This window comes from Lithobates pipiens, unplaced genomic scaffold, assembly GCF_037356315.1.
Source record: "Lithobates pipiens isolate NorthernLeopardFrog02 unplaced genomic scaffold, aLitPip1_a1.2 Scaffold_18, whole genome shotgun sequence".
Taxonomy (NCBI): Eukaryota; Metazoa; Chordata; class Amphibia; order Anura; family Ranidae; genus Lithobates; species Lithobates pipiens.
In genome coordinates, this window is record NW_027507758.1 from 308,225,680 (window position 1) to 308,248,695 (window position 23,016).

A 23,016-nucleotide genomic window follows, 5' to 3' on the forward strand; every position below is an offset into this window, starting at 1 on the left:
TGATAAAAATTGCAGATTACTAATAAAAAAAATTTATAATAAAAATGCCATAAATCTATCCCCTATTTTGTAGACGCTACAAGTTCTGCACAAACCAATCAATATACGCTTATTGCCATTTTTTTAACCAAAAATATGTAGAAAAATACATATTGGCCTAAACTGAGAAATATTTTTTTATATATATATATTTTTTGAGGATATTTATTATAGAAAAAAGTAAAAAATATATTTTTTTTTTCAAAATTGTCACTGTTTTTTGCTTATGGCACAAAAAAAACACAGAGGTGATCAAATACCACCAAAAGAAAGCTCTATTTGTGGGAAAAAAAGGATGTCAATTTTATTTGGGTGCAAATGTCAGTTAAAACGACGCAGTGCCATATCACAAAAAGTGTTCTAGTCAGGAAGGGGGTAAATCCTTCCAGGGCGGAAGTGGTTAAGATGTGGGGACAACTATAGGAGCTACAATAACGCATCTTGAATGACCATAAAGCTGTTCATGTGTTGTATAATATTGTTTTTATGTTCCCTTGAAGCTTTAATAAATTGTAATTTTATTTAATTTGGTATGTCCTTGTACTAATTGCACCTATAAAGTCCCAACAGTAAAATATACACTTACAAAGTGCTGTATCATGCCTGACACAAAGGCTCGTTTATGTATACACTCCGGCTCCAACGCTTCTTGTGAGCAACACCACTCCCCTTTCATCAGGGCTCAACACAGGATAAAATTTGGATGAACTTAGAGAAAACAACTATAGAACCAGTATTGAACTCCAACAACTGGTGTCAAGTTGTTACTCCATGAGGAGAGTTTAACACTAGTTTTAATAGAGATCTGTGAAATCGCTTTCTCTGAGTTTATCCAAGAGTTATCCCATGTTCAGCCCTAATTAAGCAGTAGTGGTGTTGCCCCTGAAACAGGTTGGATATTTTTGTATGCCTTTTTTTTACCAACAATTAAAATTTTCTTGGACTCTTTCATCTGGTTTTGGTCTGGTTCTCCTTTCTATGGTTTGACCTACTGCTGGGTGCATATTAAGAGAATCCTTCATCTTACTACACATGCAAAATGCAAAATCTCTTTGACTATGTTATTCTGAAGTTTGTTTCTATGTCTGGTTCTACCTACTTTTATCTATGGATCTGTAGCTCTAAATCTGCAATGGCTTCGAGAATCAGCAGTTGATGATCCTGGAGATGTGACTTTGTTTCTCCATTTAACAGATAATATTATATATCTGGGGAAACTACGCCCACCGCGTAGACACAGAGCCTAAGATCCCCAGTCAATGATTGATAAGGTTGGCTCCAGTTCTTAGGATATCAATGGAGTCTTCTTTCATGTGATGTCTAAGCTTTGCTCTTCAATCAATAATGCTCCATGTAAGTGCATTCAGGAAGATAACAAGAACTCTTTAACCTGGCAAAGAGTGTTGGAGATCTGATTGACCACACATATCCTCGATGACAGGCAGGCGTTTGCCAGAAGCACCTTCTACATACAGGTACCATGGATGAGGCCATTGATGTTTGATCATGTTTTCTAAAGGCTATTGATGTTTTATCTTGTCCACTAAAGATATTTTGACCACCTTAACCGGGGTCAAAATTATCTGGTAAGCCCCCTTCTTTTTAGCACGAGGTGGAGTGATCTTTCCTAGAAGGCTTTCCATTGTATCCTCACACCTTTTTCTCACTGGTGATCATTTTCACTTACATATGGACTGCTGTATATTGGCTGGTTGAAAATACTAATTTAATCGGTTCTGAAGGACTACTTCTGGGCATAATCTCTTGGGGATTTTTTTATACACATTATATGTGGGATGTTTATGAATACTTTATATATTCAATTTTTAATATGATTATGTACACACTTTTTGCACTTTATTGTGTTTAATGTTGTTTATACTATATATAGGAGGTTGATGCACCTATGTCACATATTGGATGAATGTTTTCATACCATATGCACTTTGCACTTTATTATTCACAGCACTGCATGATTTTTATAATGATTCAGTTATACTTTTTTTTAGAGTATAGTGCTAGCTGCTAAATTAGAAACTGAGGCCCAAGCACGAGGAGAACTTTTTTTGCATAAAAGATAATATTTCCTAAAATGTAGACATTATTTAGCAAACATGAACATTAAACCAATCAGTTTTTCATAATGAATGCTCATGTATTTATTCAGCAAAGCCATACAAATGTGTATAGGGTTAAACATAATAAAGCTAAAAATCAGCGCCAGTGGCAGGCTCCATAGCAGCAAACGCTCCAGTAAAATGAAATGGGCAGAATCATACATCCAGCCACCTAGAGAAAGGTCTTGCAGAACAGATCATGAGTATTTTCCATCTCTTGAAAATCACTTCTTCTTCCTTCCTCTTTGCTCTCTTTTAACTATTACCTGACATAAAAAAAAAAAGTCAGAACACGTAAAAGTAGTACAAAATAGATGATGCCACAAATTATTTCCTGGTCATACTTACTTTATCAGTACTGTTGTCCTCTCTTTCTTCTCCAATTTCTTGGATACAGTTTCAGTGGAACTTATTTGCAAACCTCCTGATATCTTACCCGGAAGGAAGACTCCACTTACTGATGTAGCAAGTCTGCTATCCTCACCCTCAATAAGTTGCCTGGTACAAAGAAAAAAAGCAACAGAATCCAATTAAAATTTTTGGGTTAGAGGATGGGGGGTTATAACTCCTGTCAGATTTTGTTTTGCCATCTGTGTCCCACTGCGCAGATTTCCCTTCACTTCCTGTCCCATTGCCAAACATGAAGTGAGGAAATCCCTACAAATTAAGGGAATTCCTTGGGGACCCCCAAGTCATCAGAACTAATGTGCCCATTGGAAGATTTTCCCTTTATTACCTTTCTGGGGACAACCCAAAATTGGGGCTTTTCTTTTTACGTTCACTTTCAATGATTATGGTAAACAGGACGAATTGAGAGAGTGAATCTCCCTCACAGGGTCACAGACAGCAATAAAAATGTCTAATCTATCCAAAACTAATAACAAAGTTTTGCCTTTAGTTATACTTTAGGTATGCAAGTTTGACCTTTGAATGCAAGGCTCACTTAATATGTAAAAGTAAAAATAAAGAGGAAAACAAAATTAAACTACTAGCGGTAGGATTTTCAGATATAATTTTTGGTGGCACTTCAGGTGCCACTAAGCATCCTGCTTATGGGCTCATTTATAACCTACCCATGACATTCAATTTATTTTATAACATGAATGTGGGCAGACCTTTTAGTGTGAAAATGAGACCGGCTTCTAGCTGCAATGATAATTTTGATTGTCAAAGAAAGCCCTCAGTTATCTTATAACATTAGTTTTAAAACAATTGTGTGACCAATATTGTTAATAACAGGAAGTTGCACAACACCATGTAATTTTGTATCAGGCTAGCTATATCTCCAGTATGATAAATGGGAAGTTAAATAAATACAAGCTGTTTGACTCTGACCTGTATGTGGCAATCTCAATATCCAAAGCCATTTTAACTCTCAACAGATCTTGATATTCCCGTAAGTGTAAAGCTATTTTTTCCTTCAAAGATTTTAGGTCTTCTTCTAATTTTCTTATTCGTTCCTGAGAGCATGAAGAGAAAATTTGTGTTTGTGCTCATTTATGGTGAAAAAAAGAAGGGTAAAGGCAAGCCACCTACCTGTAGCTCCTCTATTTCCAACCTGTACTTTTCCTGGTTCTCTTTGACTTGGGCCTCTAGTGCTGCATTCTTGTTCTTCAGTGATTCAAGTTCCGATTCTTTGCTTTTAAGCTATGAGATATTAATTTACTGCTTTAATATAGGTAACTTAAAAGTGTATAGCATTTTATAAAACAGTTGCAATGGTGTTAAATGGTCACTTTACAAAGTGTATGTCCTATTTGAAAAGTAAATGTTAGTTACAAAGTGAACCTGTGTTCCCTTGAAATACCCAATCATGTATGAGGGAAAAAAAATAGTTTTTTTTTAGCATAACATAAGTAATGCAATTTCATTTGTCTTCACTATTAAAGCAATTATATAGCCCTGCCATGATATAATAGCATGGCCATGTTCATTTTTTAATACGTTGAGATGTTTTTCTTTTTGGCTTTTATGGCTTGCACTAATCTTGAACTAATGCAGGCCACTAGTTTGCAAAATTTTATAACAAACTGAAACATTTTTTTTTTTCAAAATGTTCGGTCTTTTTTTTAGCAAAGAATAAAAAAAACTGTGGTAATTAAATACCATGAAAAGAAAGCTCTATTTGTGTGAAAAACAATTATGATGATGATACAGTGCTGCATGACCGTGAAATTGTCATTCAAAGTTTGACAGTGCTGAAAGCTGAAAATTGACCTGGGCAGGAAGGGGGTGAAAGTGCCCCGTAGGCAAGTGGTTAAAATCACACACATTCCAAATTTTGGATGCACCTAGAGAGATGCTTCTGTTACATGATCTAAAGCTGAGAGCTTTTGGTCATATTTGTTTGGAAAAATTTTACCTTTGCTGAAAATTTTTACCTTTTACTACCACATCTAGTTAGCATCCATATGGTGTAAAATTCATACTTTCCTTCATGTGGACAGTATGGCCTAGCTGTACTTCTTGCCAGCTGCAGATCTGCAGTAGTGTCATTTATCTGCACCACTCCGCCCTTCCCATGAGTCAATAAAGGGACACCTTGTATTTTGTGAAACATTAATTATGAATTCTCAAAAGGTAGACATTCTCCTGCAGTGTATTGCATTCACAAACTTTACCTATTCTTTTAAACAATATGAATGTATTACTACTGAAAAATGCTCAGCTAACTATTTCACAGCAAGCTACTCTATTCTCGACTTTTCCACTAGCATTTAACTGAAAGTTAAGTGTTCAAAATTACAAGTAAAAAACAAGTAAATAAATTGTAGCGTAGATATAATTGTAGTATATACAGTAGAAAGTCGTCTAAAGGGCATACATTGATATCTGTGAGGTACTTAAGTGTACGTATAGCCATGAAAAGTATTTTTTGTAGATTTGGAAAGAGTAGGAATCGATTGCAACTGCTGTTATGCTTTTATTGTTTTATGTGTCCTTTTTTTTGTCCTTGTAACCATTGCCCTCGAGAAAATAAGTGGTAGGGAATCTACAATTTTAGAGCTCCACCAGAAGAAGAGGTGAGAGGAAATCTTCCAATGGGGGCAACTATTTTGGTGATAATAGCAGAGGAATTCTCTTAACTTTGAAAAAAATCCTCTTACTTCCTGTTGCATTTCTGGGACAGTTGAGGGTGGATTTACTAAATTCAAATAGATTGTGCACTTTGCAAAGTTGCTCCAGAGCTTAGTAAATGAGTAGCAGCTCTGCTGACTTCCATCATCTAATCATGTGCAAGCAAAAATGCTGTTTTTCTTTAATTTTCCTTCATGATGTGATAATGAGTGGGTTTAAAATGGCACCTAGAGTAATCTTTTAAAACATAGCTGCCCCTTTAAGAAAGTGTAAACACTGAACCGTATAAAAATCTATTGTAAAGGTGTTGGCGCTAAAAACATCAAGGTGAATAATACAAAATGGGTATGAACAATATTAAGAAAAAGCAAGTAATGATTGAAAAAGTAAAACAATACGTAAAGTCCAAAAGTGACAATCCCAACACCATAAATAAATAAATGTGAATCTTCTGGTTTGATGTTCATTTAAAAAGCTTCACCACGAGTGCTCATGAGGTAGATGGCAACTTACCAAAGGTGTCTGACTACCTTTTTTATAGTAGGTCAAAATGCGCTTAGATTGAAGGACCAGAGGAATCCTAGGTAGGTATCTCTTAGCTGTGTAAACCCCTCCAGATGGTGGCTGAGGATAGGAGAACAGACTCCAAGGACATACAAAAATAACTCTTATAGTGTAGTAAGTTTTAATAAAAAATGTTTAAAAAGATTTTGCACTCACATGCGACTGTGCTATGCCCAGCACTAAAGTGCCTACAGCATGTGTGGATGGATATATCAGAATCACAATGGCGCGCGATCCACACCTCGTTCTGGATATACCAAAAGGATGTCACATAGGGGACCCAGAAGTGACGAGTCCACGCTTCAATGAAGATCAGACTTATCACTTCTGGGTCCTCTATGTGACATCCTTTTGGTATATCCAGAACGAGAATGTATATCCAGATATGCCATCTACCTCATGAGCACTCGTGGTGAAGCTTTTTAAAGGAACATCAAACCAGATGATTCACATTTATTTATTTATGGTGTTTTGTCACTTTTGGACTTTACATATTTATTTTCTTTTTAAATTATTACTTTCTTTTTCTTAATAATGTTCAAACCCAATTTGTATTATTCACCTAGATGTTTTTAGTGCCAACACCTTTACATATGATTTTTTTTGCAAAGTGAAGGTTTACCTCATTTACTAAGCAAGCTCTGGAGCAACTGCACTTTGTGAAGTGCACAGTCTATTTCCCTAGTAAATCAATCCCTATATGTAGAAAAAAATCCCCAACGGGACAAAGACACCAAAGAATAAACTGACAGAAATGTTAACTCTTCCCTGCTCTAAATAAAACTAAAAATTAAATACACCTTAACAGAAATGCTAGATGGCCATATAAACAACTGTCTTGAGTTCAGAAACCTACATACATATTGAAGATTTTTCTTCCAGCTAGACACTGAACATCAAATCCATATACTCTAAGGCTAGTCTTAATAAATGGGCCTAACTTATATTTTCACATCATTATATATGGTTTATTGGTCTGTATAAAATAAAACAGAGGCCAACATGTAAAGTATAACTCATACAGTGGCCTGTTATGACTTTAAACTGATAGAAACTGCAATCTGTATGGTTGGTATTAGTGACTTCCCATCAATGCATCCTAAAAGAATATATATACTTCTAGTCCTACCTATCAATTATTGAATCCTATAAAAATACAACTGCAGATACACAGTGGGCACATATACTATTCTGCATAGGTAGCCTGCAATTGAATTTGAAAACAAGTACTACAGCTCATATAGCCATAAAATGATGAATTGTGTTGAGCACTGAAAAGCTTGCATTGCTAATTATACAAACATGACATATCTTGTTAAACTCTACATAAGCCTTATCTTTAATTGACTTCCTGCTATTACTGGGCCATATACCTCAACACAAACAGTCAAATATCCGGAGCCCCCACAGACAAAACCCAGATAGGAGCAGAGAGAACGGTCACATTCCCTGTGCTAGTGAAATCACGATACAGGCTCCACATGAAGTGACATTTGAGCTCCAAGGCCTTTCCAGCTCCACTTACGCTTCTCTTGCAGTTTGCCATGTCTCCTCGGTAATGTCTCACGTTTTCCGCATGCTTTGTAGAAGCTTGATTGAAGTCAACAAATTTGCTTTTGTACCACTCGTCCATCTCCTGGGGGGAAAGGCAGCAGAAGATATGAACAAGGGGGATGAAGACATGTAATGTCAGGTCTCCCGAAAGAAGGGTTCATTAAGGTCTCATGAACACCAAACTCTTTAATTAACCACCTTGCAGCAAAGCGATTCTGTAGAATCAGAACACCCTGCAGCCTTGCACTTTAAACTCTGTGGACATTTTCCATGGCAGAGCAGGGGTTAATGAGCTTAGCTAGGAGTTAGTTGTGTGCATCGGTCTATGGGAATTGTCAGAGATGTCCAATGGCTACATTCTGATTTAATATATACAAGATAAACAATCTTTTATTTGGCCAGAAATATTTGCTAAGTAGCAACTGACATCAAGTTAGATATTTTTCCCCTGAACAGGATGAACTCTAATTTTAACCTGCAGGTTCTTGGCTGCAATTTCTTCATATTCTGTCTGAATGTCCCTCAGAGCAGCAGCGAAGTCTGGGATGGAGAATGCCAGATCACAAGAGGCGGACATATTGTAGATTTGCTTCATCAATTCTTCAATTTCCTGGATTGACAGATAAAAGAGGCAAAGAGTGGGCACAGGCCAAAATTTCACATACATATCTTAAAAAAATATGATATACAATACCTCTCCATGGACCCTTTGCAAGAATGCGATCTCTGCTTCCAAAGTTTCCAACTGCTTTTCCAGTGCAATTCGTCCTGCTGTGGCCGCATCTACATCCTAGAAAGCAAACAGCCCATTGATCTTTTAATATGAATGCTGCATATCATATGGAGATCTTTGTATGTGTTATTGGTAATGTAAGAGATAACCCAGCAATACAAATCTCCAGGCCATAGCTTTTATAATGCAACAGATTTGTCAGCCAACACAGTCCATCAAATGATAACCGTGAATTTAGTAATAATATACTCAAATCACTATATTATGGCCAGCAAGTTAGGGAAGTAATGCTCAAAGTTACCAAACTTTCAGACATTTATTTGGCAATATAAAATATTATCAGAACACTGCAATTTTTTTCTGCAGTCAACGATTCATGAAAATGGTTTTAGGACAAATAAAAAAACACTGTAGCTGTGTAATTGTAAAAAAAAATATTTAGGAATGAAATGAAGAGGCTGCAACTTGATCTTAAACTTGACATATTGCAATTAACTGAATATTTTGATTGCTACTTACTTTATTTTTTTAACATAGTAAAAAAAAAAAAAAAATGTACTATATTTCAGCTTACCAGTCGTTAGATGTGATGGCTGCATTTGTTTTCTCTTTTTTAACTTTTTTTCCATGGTGATCTGGCCAGTAACACACCCCTTGTGCCCCTACTCTGGATAAAGGAGCACGGGGGCACCTTTGGACAGCAGAACTGTCAGTCTTGAGGGAGGGGAGTGTTATGCAGTGTACACACGGTCGGACTTTCCAGCAGAAAAGGTCAGACGGAATCATTCCATTGGATATTCCGATCGTGTGTGGACTTCATCTGACTTTTTCTTTCGATGGACCTAGAAATAGAACATGTTTTAAATCTTTCCGACGGAATCAATTCCTATTGGGAAAATCATTTGTCTGTATGCTATTCCGACAGACCAAAAACGACACAAGGACAGCTATTGGCTACTGGCAATTTAATTTTCTTTTTCTAGTTCCGTCATACATGTTGTACGTCACCACGTTTTAAACGATCAGACTTTGGTGTGATCATGTGTACGCAAGTCCGTTTCAGCGGAACTCCATTGCAACTCCTTCAGAAAAACCGTCAGAGTTTATTCTGATGGAAAAATCTGATCGTGTGTACGCAGCATTAGATATACTAGCTGATTTAAATGCATTAACAAATTGAAGGCAAACTCCAGCTAACATTTTATAAGCAGCTACAGCAACAGTTTTTTCCTTTTAAAATAACGTTTTTTATGTAAATAAATAAAAGCTGATTAATGTAAGCACCTCTGTTGACTTACTGGCCAGATCATCATATGGAAATACGGGAAAGAAAGCCTAAAAGGAAAATGAATGCAGCCATCACATCTAAGAATTGGTAAGCTGCAATATAATAAATGTTCGCTTTTGGGTTTAATACTACTTTTAGGTCCCTTTTACATATGTAAGCTCCTAGTGGAGCCTGTCCTGGTTGAAAGGGGCCTAACTCAGATTTGAAATATAAATCAGCAAGACTTTCAAGCACACTTGCTAATCCTAGTGTCACTAAAATGTCATCTATTAATATTGTACAAATGGATGCATATAAAATCTCAGAAGTAACATACTCAAATCCAAAAATTTTAAACACAGTGGAGTTGATTTACGAAAACTGGAAAGTGCAAATTTTGGTGCAGCTCTGCATAAAAAACAATCAGCTTCCAAGATTTTTTTTTTGTCAAAGCTTAATTGAACAAGCTGAAGTTAGAAGCTGATTGGTTTCTATGCAGAGCGGCACCAGATTTGCACTCTCCATCTTTAGCAAATCAACCCCTGTGTGTCTTCTTTGTATCATGTTCAAAGACATTTAAACCAGTGCAATCCTGGGGGACTCACCAAATGAAAAACTAAATGAAAACAAATGAAAAACCAAATGAAAAAGAAAAACTCAGCAAATGCAAATGACCTTACTAAATACTTTGTCTACTCGATCCTCTCAGACAATGTAAAAACAGATAAAAAAAACTCAAAATAGTGAGTGTTGTATCACTAAAACCACATTTTATTGAAATCCAAAAAACAAACTTAGGCTGGAGCGGAATGTTTTTCTGTCAAGCGGTTCTGCTTGCTCAGCTGGGAATCTCTCCGCTCATCCTGCTAGGCAGGTAGATGACATGTCCATGTCTGCTCCGCTATGCAGAGCAAACATGGACACAGCCCGCTGTTCTCTATGGGGTGGTCAGATGGAAATGGACTGCCTGTCTGTCTGAGTGAGCATTTTTAAATGGAATTTGAAGCTTCAGCAGATGCTTGACATTGGGCTTTTCTATTACATTTAATAATGACTGTTCAAACCTAAGCATAATGCAATAGAAGCTTAAAACTTGTCACTCAAAAAATATAGAAGCTTCTTTTGGGGCAGAGTCACATGTTTTGGCCCCAAGAGATTTCAATAACAGTGCCTGAAAATGACATGCAATGGGGGTTATTTACTAAAGGCAAATCCACTTTGCACTACAAGTACAAACTACAAGTGCAAAGTGCACTTGAAATTGCCCTGAAAGTGCACTTTGAAGTGCAGTCCCTGTAGATCGGAGAGGAACATGCAAGGAGAATAAAAAACAGCATTTTAGCTCGTGCATGATTGGATAATAAAATCAGCAGAGCTTCCCCTCATTTCAGATCTACCCCTCAGATTTACAGAGACTGCACTTCCAAGTGCAACTTCAAGTGCACTTTGCAATAGTATTTTGCCCTTGTAGTGCAAAGTGGATTTGCCTTTGCTAAATAACCCCCAATGTGCATGTTTTTGTGCTCTTCTTCTTGCCTAGTAACTAACTTTCTATTGGCTGAAAAAAGAAAGCTCATGCCATAAACACATGCACAAATGCCCATATAAACACTGAAAAAAGATAAAAAAAATTACAAAACAATGCTAAGCTCAAGCGAGAATGTGGCCCAAAGTTTTGCTGATGGGTATTTGTTGCTTTTTCACTTACCTAAAGCAGAATTTACTCTTATTTGACTTATTTCCATGTGGTGTAACAAATATGAGTTTGTATGTTATATTTCTTTGAAATATACACATTCAAAAAAAGGGTTTGATGCATTTACAAAATCTCAAGTAACGTTAATTAATATCCAGCTAGGCCTGAAGGAACTCCTCAGCACTGCAAATTGTACCTAGGCAATAGTAGTTAGTACTTTTATATTCATATGAACAGAAGTGATTGCCTGGTATTTTATGAAGCCAACTATATGCTCCAAACCTGTACTATGCAGACATTCAACATAAAAATACTTCGGAGTACAAAAATGTATGTGGGCAGCACTGTAAGGCTTTTTTAAAGGACTTTTTCAGTATTACTTTGGTAACAAAATTGTATTCAGAGCAGAGGGCCAATGTTTAGCTCAAAGTCTGTTCCAACCAAGTCCTATTATTTCTGTAGTACTGTAAATCGCCTCTGGGCAAAATGACAGACATAGACCAATGTCTAGATTATAATTTTTGACCTCAAGTCTAGAATGTTTAAATTTATCAGCTTTTTTAAAAGTAATTTACATTCTAAGGCCGCGTACACACGCGGGGACTGTTCGCCCAACTTTGTCCGTCAAACAGTTTCGGCAAACAGTCCGCTCAAACTTAGCATGGACGGACATGGCCACACACGACGGACGAACAGTTTGCTGAAACCGTGCGCGATGACGTGAACGGCACGTACGACGGGACGAAAAATACGACGTCCTATACACTGCATTATAACTTTCGGCGTGTAAATCCTTTCTGAGCATGCGCGGAACTTAGTTTGACGAACAAGCCTACACACGAGCGGACTGTTCGCTGAAACAAGGTTTCAGCGGACAGTTTTTCGGAAATTCCGAAAAACCTTGTTCGTCAAACTGTCCGCTGAAACTGTCCGCTGAAAGCCCACACACGAGCGGACTGTCCGCCCAAACACTGTTCAGCGGACAAAGTTGGGCGAACAGTCCGCCCGTGTGTACGCGGCCTAAATGTCATCAAAAGTGAAAAAAAATCTCATGATAAAAAAAACTGCTTTAGTTAATATTTTTTTTTAACATTTTTATTTTAACACTTAGAGTTTAAGTTGCAGCTGGTACTGTAGTTTGAATGTATATTGCTCTTAAGGTTCCTACTTTGAATTTTTTTTGTCAACAATTTTAAAACAGCAAGGAAGAATATTTGGGAGCCGAAACATGTATAGGTTCACTCTAATTATTTATTGGTATACCAAAATTTATTTTTTTTTTATCCTGCAAACACTACCATGTTTCTCTTGTATATGGTGGGAAGTTTTTAGTTTATTTTTATTTCCTTGTTGTTACTTTTTTCTGTTCAGTGCATTTTATACAATCTATCTGTATAACTGATTCTGCCAAAGGTTACATGCACAGTGTTGCTATAGGGTTGATTCATAAAAGGAGTAGAGGATATTCAGTGAAAGGTCACTAAGCTCGGTGAGTAAAGTTATGTTCACTTTAAATGTCCACTCATGTAAAGGGAATACAGAAAACTGATTTTGACTTGGTTGATTGAAGCAATTTTAGCTTCATTTTAGTAACTAAGCTAAGTGAAAATTTCGTTCTCATTTAGTACATCAGAATCTATGACTAGCAACTATTTTCTTAAACAATGCATCTTCTAGTACAGCGGTGTGTTACTATGTACATTAACTATTCAGTATGAGGCTTTGTAGAGGACATTGAGTTTATTGGTCAATGAGTGCCATGGTTGCATAGGTTTATCACATATTTTATGTTCATGTGCAGTCACTTCTGTTCACTCTACGCCTATTAAATATTACCACTCTCTAAAGCGAGAATAGATGACTTACAAAGTCTTGGGAATCATGTCTGGCAGATCTAACTGCCCAAGGCTCCACATTTGTATGATCAGCAATGATTTTACAGGAGAGGGGAGTATATGCCTTACATAAAATGCTGCTCTAAAAATCCCGCCATCCAAAGATTGCCAGCGAACGGAAAAAAGCAAAGAGGTGCTAATTAGACCATCAGACTATATTTGTCTCTGGGTTGAAATGGGCTGTTGTGTCTCAATTCCACATAATATGCACATGGAAGCCATTTTATAAAAAAATAGATAAACAAATGAGATTGCATATAGAACACTATTTGTGTCATTGAAAGCACCAGTCAGGGTTCACCCCAAACTGAAACCTTCATTTGGGGGTAGACAATGGCTTGTTAGTATAAACAACTTTGTTAGTCCCTGTTTAACTTTGTCTGTCTGCAAAGGACAATATAAATAAGTCTCATTCTTACTTGTGTGTTTTAATTTATGAAGTATAAGGTAAGAGGAGTAAGCCTCTTCATTCTGCACCAAGAGAAGCAAGAATGGACATTGTGGGGTACACAGAAGCTGCATTTTATTACTTTCGCCTAGCAGCTACAAAAGCAAAAAAGATGTGGATGGTTGAAATATCCACTCATAACTGATGCATTGGATTGGGTGTCGCAATCTTTTATTTTTTGCACACCAGTAAAAATTAGCAATTTATTAATGAGCCTTGTTAGGTATATCTGTATTTTACATGGCTTGGTTATAGGCCTCCTTTAACATATGCCCCTGTTTATGACAGCCACTTTTTTTCTGCCAGGGGGTCATGTCTGCGCAATCCCTTACTTGTACTCCAAGGGTTAAGACAGGATTCAAACCAATTTTTATAATAAAAATCAGGGTGATATGTATATGTTAAGGACAATGCCTAGGATACTGCATACAAGGTGAGTGAGGATGATAAAGACAGCTCCTTACAGGGCGGAATGCTTCAATGTCGCCTTCAGCTTTTTTCCTTGCCTCGACTGCATCTTCATAACGTTTCTTTACGGCGCTGAGTTCTTCAGACACTGATGACTTGGCAGCCACTGCTACATCCTGTTAAATAAAGCAGAATTTTCTTATGCCTGGCTAACCTACAGCGTCCCCCTTCTAATCCAATCAGTGCCAGAGGAGAGCTGTCTGGGGTTTCAACACATCGATGCCCAATACAGTGAGAAGACACCAAAACTAACCTCTGTCAGACATTCTCTCTCTTGTGCCTAGAACCAAATGACCCTGTGTGGGGCTTTCTACTATTGTTTACAATACCCACTGGTTGTTTTTCCTATGGACCAGGCAATGAGTGATGTATTATAATGGGGGAACTGGCCATAAAAACCAATGATTTTCAATGTAATAGTGGCTAGAGACCCATTATAATGCCATTATTTCAAATCTCCCAGTGAGCTCAATGCATGAGCTTGTAAAATACTGCCTGAACAGCTTGTGCCCTATCAGCAGTCTACACAGGCGTCCCAAGTTCCTCAAATAGAAAAGCTAGTTTCAAGACAACCTCCTCCTCGAACAAAGCATTTCACACTCAGGTTTACATTTGCATTATGATCTGGTGTTAAAGACAGCTGAGAAGAAGGGACATGTGGTCCAACAATGCCTATAACTTCCCGTGCACAGTCTTTCAGCAAGTAAAGATTTATAGGCATCCTCATACTCAACAGATTGAAGGTTAAAAGGCCAATGCACTTGTGTAATACTAGTTTTATCACAGAAGGACATTAAAGAATGAACTATTATCTATCTATCTATCTATCTATCTATCTATCTATCTATCTATCTATCTATCTATCTATCTATCTATTTATCAATATGAAAACTGAGGAGAAGAACGTAAAGAAACATGTTAGGAACCTAGTTCTAGCAGTATCTTACATGGAAGCAGTTTTAGGTTAAACACCCTTTTGTCAAGTTGACAGACAGAATGAATACATGGCAGCCAATGATTCATATATAAATATGCAACAACCGTATAAGATGTTCAAAACATCGACTAATCAGGACCCCCAAAAAAAAAAATTATATATATATATATATATATATATATATATATATATATATATATATATATATATATATATATATATATATATATATAAAACAAAGAAAGAATTGCTGCACATACAATTTAACAGAAAAAATTACATACAAAAAAAAAGAAAAGATACTTAATGTACAATACAATTAACACTGAGCAATTATATTTTTCTTTTGTATATAGTTTTTTCTATAAAATTTTATGTGCAGCAATACTCGCTTATTTTTCAATATATGGCCTATGGTAAGGCCTGATTGCTCAGCACTAAGACTCAATATCGTGTTACACTTCACCAGAACTTCATTATATACAGTATATATATATATATATATATATATATATATATATATATATATATATATATATATATATATATATATATATATTTTATATGCATATTGTTGATCTAGCATCAGTCCCAGATTTAAAGTAGTATTAAACCAAAAGAACTAATTTGCAATATATTACAGCTTAACAAGCATTAGCTAAGGTGGCTGCATTTGTTTTCTTTTTTTTAGGCTTTCTTCCCTCTGTTTTCACCTGGCGATGTGGCTAATAACACCCCTCCTGTAATACAGTACCCCCACTCTAGATAGCAGAGCACAGGGGACACCTTTGGACAGCAGCATTTTCAGTCTGGGAGGAGGGGAGTGTTAGATGCACTAGCAGATCTAAATACACTAAACAAATTGAAGCCAAACTCCATCTAACACTTTATGGGCAGTTACAGCAAACTGTTTTTTTCCTCTTGTGATAAAGGTTTTACATACATAAATGAAAACTGACCATTGTAAGCACCTTTGTCAGTGTTAAATTGTTTGTCTCACCCCTGTAACTGTTACATCTGCAGGACAGCTTTAAAAAAAAGAACAGACTCACTGGCTGGATTACCAGGTAAAAATAAATCAAAGAAAGCCTAAAAAACAAATGCAGCCATCACATCTAAGAATTGGTAAGCTGAAATATAATAAAAATGTGCTTTTGGGTTTAATGTTACTTTAAATCCTCTGTTGTGGGTAGGTTCAGAATGGATAATCCCCAGCTTTTTCAAACATCTATTCATCAATCATTTTTCATAGCTTTTATCAAGTGCTTCCATTTGTGAGTTTGAAAAATAATTACAAAGAAAAGATGCGTGCTGTAGTTTAACTTAATACTGTATATATATATTTATATACAGCAAATCTATATGTATATATTGTAGGTAGATATATAAATCTGTATATATATATATATATATACAGTATTATACACACATGCTTTGCCTATTAGCTATTAGGTCTACAGCATCAGGGCCACTATACATTGTAGATGGTATATGGCATTAGGCAGAATGACAATAACAATATAATAGATAAGTTTGTATATACCAAATGTGTGGCTAGCGACTAAACCAGATACATATGTTACCCTTTGAATCCGGGCCTGTTCTGCCTCTCTTCGGAGGTCCCTCAGTTGCTCCTCATACAGAACTCTAAGAGAGGAGGGTCTGTTGCTGCGACTGCGGAGCGCATCAAGCTCAGCCTGTGCGGTGGCATTCTCCTGTTCCAAGTCCCTGACCTATAGGATATGCAAGCACATAAGATAAATATATATTGCCTTCAAAAAGACAGTAGTCTTCTATTAAGCCAATTACCTTTTTCATAAATAAAAGGTGTGTGCAGATGTTATAGCTTTATAGTTAGGCTGAGAAAAGATGTTCATTCTGTTTAACCCCCCAATAAAATTGCATCATCAGAATCTAAAAGGTGATTAAGGTGGTACAGCAGTGAAAAAGAAGTCTACCTGAAGTCTACCTAATCCCGAATGGCAATCTTAAAGTTAAATTCCTGGGTATAAATTCATGTAAATTTCGTGTAAATTTCATATTTGCTTGTACATTTGAATCATCTTTCTGTAAAGGCCATTTATATACAGTATATCACCTCTTAACCTAATCCAGACTTTCCCTATGGCCGAGGTCCTCCGTGTCCCATATAGTTAGTGTATCATTTCTGCAGTCTCTCTATTTGGAGAACATTCTTTTTGTGAAATGGTGAGCTTATGAGAATTATCCTATTGTGTCGATTAATGTTTTAAGGCCTGATAGAAAGGAGGGCATCTGCCAAAACTAAACTCAAATACAATATAGGGGTAACATCATCAAAATAATAATTGCAAAATTGTGGTGGATGTCTGCCATGGGGGACATTTAAAACACTGGATACTCAGACCTCCAGGGTAATGTGCAGCAGTCCCTGTTAAAGCACCACGAGCTGCCTTCGGTCATCTTTTTTTCTCCCCAGATTGCATGTGGGGTTAGTAAACCTTCCTGTGCCCCCCTGCGAATTCTCCTCCCCTCCCTGGTTTTGTATGGTTTGCTTCGTTAGTTCAGTTGCTACATAGCATCAGTTCATCTACCCGTATATGTCCCCTGTGTCTGCCGTAGGGGAGCATTGGCTGTGCCACTGTCTTGGCCTTGTCGTGTGTGTTGGTTCACATTGACATTAACCTCCTGAAGAAGTGGAAGAAACATGTAGAGGAGTACTTGTCCACTGAGGACAACAATGTCTCCACCTCAGAACACACCAAGTATTAGTGAAATACATGTATAGACAGACTGTAATTTAAAATATCTTTTTGGTATGAACATTTGAATTTATTTTCCTATCTGTATCTGGATATCCTGTTTTTATCTTCTTGTATAAATAAAAAACTTAAATTTTATCCCATGTGTATTTTGTTCACGTTACCCAGGTCCATTTCTTTTTCTACTGGGAGACTATTAAGGGAATTGTCTCCTTTCCAATTTTTCAATTATAAGGCCTGATATCATAGGTGATGTTGACTTTAGAGAGTTGTCAGAAATGCAGAAGCATTAAACTGCAAGCTGAATTTGGCCAAGCTTAAAAGTACTTCTAATGAAGAGAGGGGAGATGCGATCAGGGACTGGGGAACAGGTGTCAAGAAAGAACAACAGTAATCGAGACTGGTCTTCCAAGCTGCCCTAATAACCCTTAACCCCCCCAAAACCAGCATTAGGCCACCCATAGAAATAGGATTGTTTCTGAACTTGGATTAAAAAAACCCAGATCAAGTACATGTCATCATGTGTTTTTGGGTACCCAATGCAATGCTTGTATGAAGAAAGGGCTGGTAAGTTCTACGCTAGGGAGACATTACATGCACTTTCAAAATCAGAATAATTTATTGTTGCACATAAAGATTTTCCAGCACAATGGAAAATCTCTGTATAATGGTCATGATCCTATCCTTTTCTCATTATGAAAGTAGCTGGCTGTGGCTCTTCTTGGTGATGACAAATAGAAAAAAACCTGCATAATATATGTAAATACTTAAAAATAATACCACACTCTGCTGGATTCAAGGAACAATAACATATGCTAGATGTCACTGTATGTTGGGCTGCATCAATATTTGGCTGTTTGGATTGATAAAAGGAAAAAGAGTTTTAAAAATCTTTACCCTTTCAATGTATTTTGTCAGACGATCATTCAGAATAATCATTTCTTGTTTCTCATTGTTCCTGGTACTCAGAAATTCTTGGTTCGCTGCACTGGCTGCTTCCAAGTCCACCACTGGACCCAGCGAACCTCCAAAACTAGATCCAACCATACTAGGGAGGAGATAGTGGGGAATGACAATGACAATATATTACACATTGGCATGCCTAAGGAAGAAATTATATATTATATTTTCTATCACTATCTGACTATGTGTAGTATTTGGCTAATTGTATTTAGTTTTATAAAAACAATGTCGAGAAATACATATATTCTTAATTTATTTATTTCCACTTAACAGAGATCTGTAAAGCGTGATGACCCCACAGAAACTGAAATGACTTTGCCTATTGGGATAAGGACCCACTGACAACTAGCTGAGCACAAGCCTTTTTAATAAGGCAAAAAATAATGGGCAGGCATGCAGTCTACAGAAATTACAGAACACTCTGATTTCTGGTAAATTGTAACCATCAGCACATTGTAAGGGAAATATGTATTTATGTAGTGAGGGTTCTTGTAGGTCATTGTGGTGACTGTACTAGCATTATCCTCTTTTGAGATAATTACGGGTCCCCTGCAAATTTTCAATAAATTTAACATTGTAAACCAAGACCACGTTGACAGTTACAGTACTAATATTAGTAGTACAAAGATCTGATTTCATGTACATTTTTTCTAATAACAAACAAAAAAATAAATAAATATATATATATATATATATATATATATATATATATATATATATATATAATTCCCAGGGCATAAAATCCCCAGATTACATTGCCATCGAAGTTCAGTGCAATTTAGCTGAAAAAATAGCTTTTAACTGTTAAGCAGTTTACTAATACTTCTACATTGCTGATAAAGTCCTTCTTATGTTACTCTACTACCATGGTATGTACTTTTTGGTTGCTGTCAGGCTGCGAACCTATAAAATTTATAATTCTGTTATACTTTTGAATTTATGTTCATTATATACAAATTTGATTATGAGCTCTGCGGAGGAACAAGAATGAAAATACAAATGATCTCCAGCATTCACCATACGAATCTGCATCATATGTGTTAAATTTCATAAATACAACAAGTGCACAAATATTTACCTTTAAATGAGATACCTAAAACCATCTACATTCACTCTCACAATATTCCAGCAGCAAAAAATAAATAAAAATAATTGCAGACAGATCTAAGTTGCTATCAATGGTTTTCACTATAGTTTATGTCTTGTTTGGAAACATTTTTCTTCATAAATTTGTCACAGTAAATAACAGCCTGCACGTGTCATAGCTATGACGGTCTTTTTTTATAAAGCATCAATAGTGAATATTAACGGTAACATAAAGTTTTTACAACATCCCTACTTTATTATAAAACACTTATGTGTTATTTTTGCTCTTTGTGTTTTTTTTTAGTGCTAATCTTTTCTTTACCAGGGTGGAGTAACTTAACTTTAACAATAGTTTAATGAAATGATTATAATAGTATTCATTGTGTCAGATTTTCTCTTCTAATTTTAAAACTTGGCATAAGAAAATAGGCAGGGTCTCGTATATTACATTTTTCAAAATTTTTCAACTGTTTTGCTGAAAAATTATGTTAAAATTCCTGTTAAGAGAAATAAAAGTTATGTGAAAAATGATAGAATAGTTTCTCAAATTAAAATTAATGAAGTTTTAAAAAAATTGTAAAATGCCATTCATTCACAACAATGCTAGTAACAAACATTGACTTAAGATAGAAAGAAAAATACTTTCATTAAAAAAAATGTAAAGTAAACACAAACATATAAAAAATATACTGATGTTCATTAACAATTTTTTGTTCTAACAATTTTGTAACAGTCATTTTATTAGATGTTTTTATTTTTTCAGTTTAAAAAAAATTCCATTAAAAAGGATAATGGTTTTCAACCCATTATCAATACATTGTAATTCGATTTTTAATCATGCTAAAATATAGCAAAACAAAAAGAATAATGTGTTTAATAAACAGAACAAAAGTAGGAAATTTGTAACAATGCATATGCATATTACAGTGAAGATTCAGAGTCAACAGGCACACCTCTATGGTTAATAAATAATTATATTAATTAAAATAATTCTAAAACTGAGCTCTTCTGATTTAGATTTTTTTTTTTTATTACACTTGACTCAAAAAAAATACATGTACATTATGTTGATTAAATTTACACAATATATCACACTATTTTAAGATGACCAATTTTAATTATTAGAATTATAAAACTTTAACTTCTTACAGCTGTATTTTTTACACAAATATTTCACATTGATTGTTGATTAGTAAATTTCATTGTTCATTTGCATTGCTTGAAACTGAATTTAAGGGTCATTATAGACTACTTAACATTATTAATTTATTTTAAAAGGTTTATATGGCTAGTCTACAGCAAATTTTTGAACAGTTTTTAAGAAGATGAGTTATCTCAAAAAATAATTTTTGGAGCTAAATGAAGGCTTTTTTTCTGCCAAGGGAACTGGAGTTTTTTTTAAGCCCAAAGGGGCATGGAGCCTACAAAGCTTTTGCAAAAGAAAAAAGAGGATTAAAAAAAATAATAATAAATAATATGTTAAATCCTTCTACTTTTTGCAGCCAATAAACACATTTTTGTTAAAGCAGAAATTGACAGAACATTTTCATAACTTATCATTTTATTCATTAATTATAGTATTATCACTGCATGTCATTTTTTACCGTAGTTTTAACCCTTTTCATGATAGTTTTAATACCAATTGACCTTAAATAATTTTTAAAATAAAATACCCTTTGAAATTAATGACTGATACCAAGGGGCATATTTCTAAAGCAGCAAACATGACATTTAGCAAACAGTCACTGGTGGTTAATCAATCACTTTCATTTCAAAAACACATACACCTGGAAGATTCAGCTGGCATGTGTTTGTTGAATGTCAGATTCACTGCGTTATATATAAGCCCCCAAGTTTAAAAAAAAAAAATCCAACAGAATGAAAAAGGTGTGCACCGGCGTTGTACATATTAAGTTAAAGGAATAGACTTTTTTGTTTTTTAGATGTTAAGATTTTAAACAATGTTTCACATAATTAAACTAGCATCTATGTCCTTTTTTTTTAAAAGGGACGCACATCATATTATTTAACAGCATTGATATTGTTGTGTTTAATAATTTTATTTTTCCAATTAACATTTTTATTATTCATTTCAATAAGGTTGACAGTACATAGAGGTAGAAAAGTCAGTGAACTCAAGTGCAAGAGCTAAACAACATGCTGTCCATACCTTCAAGTGAATAAGGCGTTCACATTAGCAGTTCATATTTTAGTCTAGTTTCGCCCTTAATCTGGCTAGTAATACGTACCGTGACAGACAGCATTGTAAACATATATACATACTTACATACACACATATATACACGTGTTTTTTTTTTTGTTTTTTTTAATGATGTTAAATAATTTTCAATACAAATAAATACTACTAATAAAAACTATAACAGATAAAAAAATATAGAAAAACAAATCATGCAAAGACAGATAAATTTGTAGGCACTTGGAAATGGCGCACATGTTAAATTAGACAGTTTGTGAATAGTAAAATAATACATAGTAAATATATACTGCACTACTCATTTATTTTAACTAAGTTACAGTTAGTGTTTTTCACCCTCCCCCCCCCCCCCCCCCCCCAAATATGTGTATGAACCTCTTGCTTGGCTTATTTGATGCAACTTCTGACATCCTATTTGATTATAAAGGAAAGGGACACATAACTGACCTCTGGTACATCCTTTATGGACCAGTTCCTAAATGGCCAAGACATTTAAAAGTATATATATATATATATATATATATATATATATATATATATATATATATATATATATATATATATATTTTTTTTTTTTTTTTTTTTTTTTTTTTGGAGTGGGTGTTCATCAAGAAAAATACAGATATATATAAGGCGAATACAGGTAAATACAGAATTGGCATGGAGTAAAAATAATTCAGGAGAGGGGGAAGTTTTGAGTATTAGTGCCCCCCACTTACCTGCGAGGTCTGCGGGAGGCAGAGGCGGTCCTCCTGCCCCCAGTGTGCACATCACATGTCTCCCTGCTATAGCTGGTTGACCTCCTGTGTCTGGGAGGAGATGGGCTGCTCACCCTGATCCTGAGCACAGAACTAGCAGAGAACTCATCGAAGTGGCGGCGGTAAGAAGAGATCCTCTCCGGGCTGACGCTCATTGCGGGTTATGTGCTGGGCGCTGTCTATGGTGCTGATCACACTGCCGCTGATCGCTGATCGCTGCGCCCAGGTAGAGCGGCGTTCTTATAGCGCATAGCTGGGTGCAGGACAAGGGCAGCTCTCCAGGAATGTGCCAGGCCAGGGCCACACACGCCCTTCACTCCTAAGTGTCAAAGTCACGGCAACAGGCCAAATTCCCGACCGCAAAAAACAACATCCCTGCTATCTTGCAGAGCATTCAAGCTGATCTAATAACCCAGGAGCGCAAAGCTTGAAAATAATGGAAAAAATGAACCGGGGA

At 35.7% G+C, this 23,016-nt stretch overlaps 1 protein-coding gene across 1 annotated transcript; it reads right to left on the reverse strand.

Moving 5' to 3' along the window:
• Nucleotides 1-2,173: 2,173 nt before the first annotated feature.
• Nucleotides 2,174-22,783, reverse strand: LOC143987980 (desmin-like). The gene is made up of 11 exons (XM_077487196.1): nt 22,521-22,783; nt 18,435-18,585; nt 16,380-16,529; nt 13,856-13,975; nt 8,047-8,142; nt 7,828-7,962; nt 7,324-7,434; nt 3,693-3,803; nt 3,492-3,616; nt 2,505-2,654; nt 2,174-2,422 (listed from the first exon to the last, which is right to left on the reverse strand). Exons 1-11 carry the CDS (start codon nt 22,712-22,714, stop codon nt 2,419-2,421), a joined length of 1,347 nt encoding a protein of 448 aa, XP_077343322.1. The 5' UTR covers nt 22,715-22,783; the 3' UTR covers nt 2,174-2,418.
• Nucleotides 22,784-23,016: the final 233 nt, after the last annotated feature.

Bases quoted from the DNA above. Each gene is read 5' to 3' on its own strand.
- LOC143987980 (XM_077487196.1), bottom strand. From the start codon at position 22,714: ATGAGCGTCAGCCCGGAGAGGATCTCTTCTTACCGCCGCCACTTCGAT. The intron at 16,530-18,434 runs GTAAAGATTTTT...CATATCCTATAG, and splicing joins TGACAAAATACATTGAAAGG to GTCAGGGACTTGGAACAGGA. The intron at 7,963-8,046 runs GTATTGTATATC...CTGTCAATCCAG, and splicing joins TGCAAAGGGTCCATGGAGAG to GAAATTGAAGAATTGATGAA.